The following is an 8988-nucleotide window of genomic DNA, read 5'->3' as shown; positions in this document are numbered from 1 at the left end:
ATTCCTGTAGTAGGATTCCCAGCACATTTCAGGAGGAAGGTTGACTAAAGTAAATTTTGTTTTAAACACTGGAAATAAGATTTTATAGCATCTGCAACAGATCTGCAGTAAAAATATTCCTGTGTTATTTTTCTTGGTATTGGATATCAGAGATCAACAGCTGGTTTCCAAATACTGAATTTGGTATGTAGTAGGTACTAGCCTTTTTTACAAGCTGTTAGTAATTGGCTTCTCCTTAGGGCTGCAACGATTCTGGGTATTTCAGACCCTTTTCAGTCCTTTGCCTGCCTGCCTGCCATGTGCTGTCTGGGTGGGCACTAAGGCCATTTGCTTGGGCAGGTGATGCCAATAGCCATGTCAGGTCACCATTACCCCTCTTACCCTTGCACATGTCTGCAGCCCATGTTTTTCCTTCTTAGCTTTATCAGCTTGCATATTTTCAGATTAAAACTTGCATTTTGCTCCCAGTTCTGTAACCTGTAGGTCCTCCCATCACTAGTCTTCAGGAGAAATGCTGGCTCCCCAGGCCAGGTTCATGTAGGAGTGCAGGACATGGGGCAAGGGTCTCTCAAAAAGCTTTTCTCAAAGAGCTACCTGGCCTGAGAAAACAGAGCCTATGGTACTGATTTCTTAACCAAGAGCAAGTCAGGTTTGATTTGCTTTGCTAAAAGTTGAGGTGTGGTGTAGCCCCCAGCCTGCCTGCAGCCTGGCTGACCTGCCAGCAAGTTCAAAATCATCAAGTGTTGAACAAAATATTACGGACTCTGCTATCTTTGCGAGGTGTCCAGCAGTGAATCTGTGTGTAGGAGCTAAACTCCATCTCAATGTCTCTCTTTTTCCTCTAGGTCTAGGAGAAAAAACGGTTCTTTCTAAAAAAGAAAAAATGAAGCTGAGGAAAGAAAGATGGCTACAGAGTAAGTACTCCTCTGAAACATGACTGTACTGCAGGCATCACAGAGCATGGCTCTGTTGGATCCCTCTGTACGTGGGGTGTGGGTGGCAGCATTGGGTAGTGCTAGGGGAGGCTGATGCTTCTCAGAAATCTTCACATCTGCTCCCCAGGACATGGAGTAAAAGTCCCAGGTTATTGTTTCTCAGTGTTTAGCACTGAGACTGAGTCATTGCCCCAAACCTGCTTTTGATCTCACTCCATGTGTAATATAAGTGACTACATAAAACCTTTATTTACCCAGATAGGACACTGTGCCCATGTAGGTTTAGCATGTTTATCTTTTAAAGCTCTGGTACAAATGTGACTAGCTGTATAGTGGAGCTCCTGCTCCCTGAGGAGCTGTGGGGACGGTAAGACAGCCTGGAGCTGAGCCTCATACAGCCGCCAGCTAATCCCAAGACTCTGTGGTGAAAGCTTGCAGTGGACCCTCCTGCCTTTCAGTAAGGGAGGTCTCTGGACGCTGCTGGTTGTGTTATTGCTCTTCCCAACTGCCACAGGTCAGTGAACTCACCAGACAGTCTGCCCTTTCTAGAGGCTGTGAATATTAGCTAAACAAAACCAGCCCATGGCAGAAATGCTTCTGTTTCCCGTGGGAAGCGTCTGTATCTTTGCTTCAAGTATCTCGGCACAATAAAGACATGATGCTGCACTACCTTGTGTATCAGAGGGATTCCTCTTGCCACCTGGAGCTGTTCTTGGGACAGGCTTTTCCCTTAACACCTTCCTGCCCAACAGAGTTGCTGACAGACTGTGTTTGGGGCTGAGGGATGTGGCTTTCTGCCACACCATATGCTCTCTGCTGCTGAGCTCTGAGCTCACATCCATGAGCCTGTGATTTTACTAGTCACAGTGAGGGTGTCTCTGGCTCCTCTTACATAAAAAGCTGATAATTTAACACTGAGTGTGATGGAAACGTCCTTCCTATCACCAGCTAACAACTTCCAAATGTCTTAGACATCTGCAGCCCTTGGTGTCCCTGTTGGGCAAAAAGCTTAGACAGCTGTGCTAGTCCTAATGTCTGGCTTGCCAGCTGCAATTTTGGTACTCCTGAAAGTCTCTCCTTGGCTAATACTACTGTGGGAACAGAGGAGGGAACTGCTGGAGCACAGCCAAACTTTCCCTCCCCTGGTACCAGGACTGGTACCAGGTGCTGTGGAGGAACGCATGTCCTCAGCAGCATTTTATGACAGAATCCACAGTAAAAAGGGTACGTGGGGTTCATGTCTTCTGCAGTTAGGTGACAGCACTGCTCCCATAGTTGAGGTCAGCTACTTTGGAAAAGCCCAGGAGCAGGATCCCTACATGCTCTTAATACTGCTCTCCTGCATATATGCCTTTGTAGCATCAGCCTTTCTCAAGATTGCTTATGTTATTTTGACCCTGCCATGGCCTCTTTCCTTCTCTCTTATCTCTGAAATTATGAAGCTGAGGGAATACAAATAAAATGCAGAGGCTTTACTTTGAGGAGAACACCAAGATAGAAAACTTCAGGCCAAATTCTCTGTGTCTTAGAAGATACTAGGTATTACAAATGCTTTACAGATACAGAAGTACCTAAATTACTGGCTCTCTTGACTCCCCCACTAAACTTGTGGCCAGTTGGCAAACACCAGCATTCCCTAGCAAATGCTTTGCTAAGAGTAGCAAGTACCTGGTGATTTCTGTAAGAAAAGTCAGTAAGTGTTAGTACCAGGTGTACAGGTTGTTATTGAGAAAAATGGAATAGCTGGAAAGAGCTTATATAAACATCAATAAAGAAACAGATACTAGTATCATTAGCTAATGGATAAAATGAACTGGTATTTCCAGAGATGGAGATTTTTAAATGAAAATTGGCATGACCTTAAATCATGAGGTCATCATCATGGCCTTAAAGAGCTGCAGACAACTGAAACACAATGATTTTTATCTGATGCAGATAACTCTGCTAATTCTTTGTGGGTTTTGCAGTCTTTGCCCCCCAAAAGAGAACATGACTTGGACTACTGAAGTTGTTATCATTACATCTCTGTTTTCCTAAATCTTCCCAAGAGTTTGTTGTTTCTTCTTGTCCCACGGCTGCTTTTGCCACACTGGATGCCAAGACCCTGGGAACTAAGGGCAAATGCAAAACTTGGAGATTTCTACCATTCCAATAAATCATTGCAGGAGAGACTAGAGAGGGAAAAAATTATGTAATGCTTCAGACATTAGAAGTATGCATATTTAAAAATACATACATCACATGGCTCCTCAGACGAACAAGACTTCATAGGAAAAGAATTTGGGATGTTTGCACAGAATCAGGTGTCTGAAAATTTTAAGCACATACTGTTTATGAAAGCACTGAAGTGGCCTGGCTTTATGAAGCTGACTAAAAAAAGTCATGCAGAACAGAAAGCTGTGTTCTTGGCAGGGATTGCTGTGAGAAGCATTTACAATCCAGATTTGTCACAAACATCCACGTACAGCTAAATTGCAGTTCATGAAAAACTGTTGCTCTTCAACTCAGCTGAGTTGGGATGTGAACGAGACAAAGATATTAAAGGAGCCAGCAGCTAGCCAGTGAATTTGAGTTCTGCTTTCTTGCATGTGGGCGGCATGATTAGACCCAGAATTGCAGGTGGCATCTTCCGTGTGGTGTGTAGAATGGGGCTGGCTGCTTTCGTGTTCCCACCAAAAATACTTGTGCTGATTCAGTCCTGCTTCTGTGGCCACACTGCGTTGGAAGCTGTTGGCCTCCCTCTGTTGCCAGCTTGGCCCCACGGCTGCTGGCACTGTGCTCCATCGTATCCAGACAAGGAGTTTCTAGCTCAGTGCTGAGGCTCATCCTTGCACTACGGTTATTGTCCAAGGCAATAAGCAGAAGCCTGCTGTTCCACTATGGCCTCTGCTGGGTGCATGTGGAAGAGGTAGAGTCCTCCATCATGTGCCCAGGAGCTCTGGTACCCCTCGTGGGTGACAAGGCAATGCAGTGAGTTTCCAGGCCTGATGATCAGCTGGCAGAAGGAAAAGGAGCTCCTGGATCCCACTGAGCTCTAGCTGTTTCTGGGGGCATCATCAAGGGACTCCTGGAACAGGTTGGGGCATCTTGGATCTCAGCTGGAGTCTTGTAGCAGTGCTGGGCTTTTGTGGGCTGTCCCGGAGGAGAACATGTTTTTCTGGGGCTCACCCCAGAGGCTGCTGGCTCTGTAAGGCTTAGGCAGCTTTTCTACACCAGGGAGCCTTGAGGACTGAGGCAGAAAGGCAGAAGCCTGAAGCTTTCAATGCCCACCTCCCATGGCCAAGAAGGAAGACTGCCGTAACATTGTAGAACGTTATGTGCCCACAGCCTCCTTGGTCAGAGCTGCTGCAGGGAGACTGGTAAACATGGTCTCAAGGAAAAGCCAGCCACTTCTGTGTCTGCCGCTTGGTGCAGTGCTTTTCTAAGGGCCCAGTTTATCCAGCATCTTGAGCTCCACCATGAGTCATGAAGCTGAGACCTTGACGTACTCCAAGCTAAATAAACAACTGAAATTAAAATCTTTTCTGCCTGTGCTAGGAGACCATTGTTTTGTCCCAACAGCAAAGCAGAGGTGGGGCTGTGAATGTTTAATGCTACATGTGGAGCTGACTGTATTTGGTTTGTCCCTTCCCCTCTTGTTTCTCTTTCCTAATTCCACGCAAGGTCAGCGTGTTTATTTCTACCCCAGGACTCCTGTGCCACGTTGCTTTGAGCAATGAATGGGAACAGTTCAGACAAAATCAGTCTGGGGATTTCGTTTCCCATTGCAAATGTCAGTAGAGTTGTATATAGTTACAAGCAAACACAACAAGGGAGGGAACTACCCAGCTGCATTATTTTCAGTCTTTCTCTGGTTTAAATCACTTCTGGCCTGTTTTTCCTGTAGGTGGTGAAGCAGCCTATGAATTTCTTATCTCTTGCAAATGCTTCCCATTCCCCCAGTAATTTCTTGTTTCTGATTCAGAAATAGAAAGTGTGAAGCTAGCCAAGCAGAAGCAAAAAGCTGAGGCAAAGCGGAAAGCAACACCTGTGGTGGGAGACATGCAGCCATTGATGGAAGCCCTACCTGAGCTCTCTGACCTGACCACAGGTAGCAGGGGCAGGAAGCCATCGAAGAGGTATGTGCCGTTTAGGGATTCTTCCTGCATGATGACGTGCCCTTCAGCTCTGCTTGTAGCTACAGGCAATGCAAGCTTGGTGCCAGTGGTCAGGAGAACAGGGCCTCGTTCTCAACTCCATTTTGCCCCTTCCCATGCTTCACTTGACACAAGAAAAAAAGCTTAATGTGTCTTCTGAATGCACAGCTAAGAGGGGAACTGTATTGCTCAGATGAGGCTTGGCATGAGACGGGCTGGGAGCAACCAGATGTCCTGGGAGTTGCGGGAGTGACGCACAAATGTCCAGAGTGTAATGCTGCTGAGCTCAGCTGAGAATCTGGGCTTGAGGTGTTGCAGCCTGCTGTTCTGTCCTTCCAGACCTCCAGGCTTTTTCCTGGGGCAGTGCAAGTCCTTTGAGCAGAGCTTGATGCTCTGGCCTGACTCTTTGTTCACCTCATCGGCTTGACTCTGGACAAGAGCAGAAAGATGGTGTTTCCATTCCCTTTATCGTACTGAAAGAGAAGGGCTATTTCTGATCCTCTACCACCCACATGTCAACCATCCCAGCCAGTCGTAGGGTGGGTTCTGGTTGCCCTTATATTTTTTTCCTTTTAAATGCAGTGCTCTGCCTGACCATCTGGTCAGTGTTGCAGCTGCTTTTGCTTCCCTCAGTGTAGAATAAAAGTGCTCTACGTGCTGCACAAACACTTGTCCCTCCTCTCTAGTTGCTCGGTAATGCTTGGAACTAGAAACTTGTTTTGATCCTAATAAGAAAGCATTTGGATTAGAGAACAGCCAAGATGATGGCTGTCTGGCAAAGCATCCTCTTCTTTGGTTGCAGATCAAGGCTTGGAGATACCATGAACCCTCCTGTGACTTGCTGGATGCCTCAGAAATAAACTCTGACCCGGGTGGGACACCCACCTATAGAGCATGGCTGAGTTGGCAGTTCCCTGTGCTTCTGGAAACCACTGCTTAGATGAACAGCAGCTATGAACCTTGCATCTAAGCATGGGAAAATATTTCCTTTCTTAACTTGGCTTCTAATTCTTTGAATAGCATTTTATTTTTTTTTTCTTTATGCAGCCATTCAGTCCAGCCTGCCCTCTCTTTCAGTGGGAGTGAACAGCAAAAGTACGTGCAGAGTTTCAAGTCTTGTAGAGCACTGCGGTTTGGTTGGATGGAGTTCTGGGCCAGGGCCAGGGCTTAGCCTGAGCCTGAAAGGTTTGCCCTTTCTGTGGCTCCAGGTTGTGTTCAAGTGTCATTCCCCCTCATAATTTTCCCCTAGCCCCCTTGGCGGCTGAGCTGCTGCTATCCAGGAGAGTGGCTTACAGAAAGTATGTACAGGGGAGGGAGGACTGGTAGGGTTCTTCCTTTGGGGATTGCTTTCCTGGGAGGCTAAATAATCTAGCACAAATACATGGTATGACTGCAGTCTGCTATTCTGGACCAGCCAAAGGATAGAGTAGAACTGGAAAAGGCTCAGAGACAAGGATAACACTGGAGGATCTCATACAGCTTCTGCACAAGGGGTGACTAAGTGAGCTGGGGAGTTCTCAGCCTGGACAGGAGATAGAGGCAAAGAGGCTTGGGAATGTAACAGTGTATAAAATCCATTGTGATGTGGTTAGGAAGTAGTTCATCTTCTTTTCCAGTATGAAAAATAAAGGACATCAAGCATAGCTAGTGAGTAGCTTGTTCAGTGCAAGCAGGAGGTGCACTGCTCTGCACAGCTTCTTGCTGCAGGATGTCATGGCTGAGGGAAGCCTGCAGGTCCAAGTGAGACCTGACGAATCCAATGAGAGCTCCATGAAGGGTTATTGCGTGTATATAAACTGCAGCTGGCACAAGTTCTCTGAGCTGCAAATACTGGAGAGGATGTGGCTATATGCTTGCCTTTGGCTTATCCCTCTCTGGCCATCTGCTGCAGGCTGCTTCGAGGCAGAATACTGGCCAAAATGGTACTTCCAGCTACTGCAATCGCTCTTCTCTTCTGTAGAATGCTTCATGGCAGAGGATGTGTGGCACATGTGGAAGCATTCGGTGGTCTTTTACGAATCTCCAGCCTGACATCCTCAGAGAAGTGGTCAGCTCCCTCTCTCCAAACCCAGACCTCCTGTGGGAGTGTGGCAGCCCTTCTCTCCCTTTGGAAGCCTGAGTTCATACTCTGGCTCTGTTTTCACTTCAGCTGCAAGGCTCTGGTGTCTAGAAAGCCCAGTGGGCCTGTGGCACAGCTGCCCTGGATGAGAATTTCAGGACTGGCCAGCACCATCTGCAGTCGGCACAGTGGAGGTGGGAGCTTGGCTTTGACTGATGTCACCCAGATTGCCTCTGACATGCCAGCCAGAAATCACTCCCCCTAGGTACTGGCATGGAGGAGCTATAGTGCTCTTCTTCCCCTTGCTGGCTTGTGGCTTCCTGGACTGCTGAGGATGTGTGTGCATGTGTTTGAAATAATCAGAGGAGGCTTTTATAGGATTTGAATCATTACATAAATGAAGGGTAATACTCTGGTGATTTGTCAGCATTATTAATAAAAGATTAGATTCTCCAGGAATTTGATCTCCTGCTGGGTAAGAGAGCATTACAGTGAGGTTTTTATTCTGCTCTATAATGAATGAAGGCAATGAAGTGTAACGGAACAGGGCTACTAACATGGTCCAAGTGAGCAGGCAGCGTGCTGGTGGTTTAGTGGGGGAAATTCAGACAGCAGCCTTTTGAACATGCCAGACCAGTGGGGCAGAGCTGTTGAGTGGAACTGCCTTCAGAAGCACTAAGCCCTTTAAAATAGTGGGGTGGCTTAAAGAAAAAGTGGGGTTGCACAGCCTGAAGCAGCCCCACGCCCTCATGGTGTGTTGCAGAGGAAGCTGTCCAGAGAGGCACAGACTCAGGGGCACATGGTCTTGTATGGGCTGGGATGTACTCTCGAAAGGCTTTTCTTTAAGCATTGTCACCTTCTGTATAAGTACTCATCTTTGAAGGGACTGCCATGGTGACTTGGTGGCACACTTGGCAAGCCCCTGCAACCGTGACTGTGGGTTGGAATCCAACTTTAGAAGTGATTTCTCTGTGCTTCTGTGAGTGATGAAGGCAAACTGGGACAAGAAATTGTTCCTGTGCCGAACAGTAAAGTACATGAAAAGAGCAGACATGCTTCCTGCTCTTTCTGTGTCTTGCAGTACGGATGCAGCAGTGTGACGGGACCTGCTCAAACCCTGTAGCTGTTTGTCAGCTCTTGCTGATTGCTGTTCCTCGTGAGCTCTCAGGCCTGTTGTGTAACAGCAGCAGTGCCGGGGTGACCTCGAGAGGTACTGAAGGGTACAGAAGCAGTGTGCAGGCATTGATCTGCCTGGCTGCCCTTTCATGCACAGGCTCTGCGCTGCAAAGGCTGGCTGACATACATCAACGCTGTTTGTGTTTGTCTGGGTTGGCAGGGAGCTTTGATGCTGGGGCACACTGTGCTGGGCTGAGGGTAAGTCAGATGTGACCAGGGCAGTGGTGAGAGCAGTCCTCAACAGCCTGAGTCCACCAGGATCCCCCTTGAGGAAAAATAAAATGGGCAAGGATGGAGAGAGGGAGAGATGAGGAAAAGGAGCAGGAGCTGATTGAATAGAGAGGAATGATGAAAGTGAGTGGGGTGAAGGAATATGGGGCAAGGGAGGAGCAGGAAAGAAAGAATGGGGAAAAAAAAGAATAGAAGGATGGAGGGTAGTGGATCAGAGAAGGAAATAGGAAGAGGACATCACTGTAACACTGCCAACAAGAGACCAGGTCCTGCTATCTTGAAGAGAAGGTGAGGGACTGTCATGTTTCCTAACCTTGAGAAAGCCGAAGGGCTCTGGGGCGGATGAGGTTAGGAAGGCCCTGAGCCCCAGCACCCACCAGTAAGGGAAGATTCCTCCTTGAGCCCTGCCCCAACAGAGAGTTGGGAGGCAGACCCTCTTCCCCCCTCAGCC

General features: G+C 47.7%; 1 protein-coding gene across 4 annotated transcripts in view; it reads left to right on the top strand.

Moving 5' to 3' along the window:
* FAM207A (family with sequence similarity 207 member A) overlaps nucleotides 1-8988 on the top strand; it is a 34912-nt gene that overhangs the window by 14330 nt on the left and 11594 nt on the right. For 2 of the 4 annotated variants that reach the window (XM_035893970.1, XM_035893966.1), the window contains exons 2-4: nucleotides 846-914; nucleotides 4900-5053; nucleotides 7032-7324. In XM_035893970.1, the coding sequence (XP_035749863.1) occupies nucleotides 884-914; nucleotides 4900-5053; nucleotides 7032-7324 (478 nt within the window). In that variant the 5' untranslated portion in view covers nucleotides 846-883. The remainder of the gene's footprint in view (nucleotides 1-845; nucleotides 915-4899; nucleotides 5054-7031; nucleotides 7325-8988) is intronic. The other 2 variants (XM_035893967.1, XM_035893969.1) reach the window with 2 other exon arrangements.

This window comes from Egretta garzetta, unplaced genomic scaffold (genome assembly GCF_000687185.1).
Source record: "Egretta garzetta isolate BGI_Z169 unplaced genomic scaffold, ASM68718v1 scaffold875, whole genome shotgun sequence".
Classification (NCBI taxonomy): domain Eukaryota; kingdom Metazoa; phylum Chordata; class Aves; order Pelecaniformes; family Ardeidae; genus Egretta; species Egretta garzetta.
Note: the sequence above shows the minus strand (reverse complement) of the source record. Positions and strands in the feature narration are given on the sequence as shown.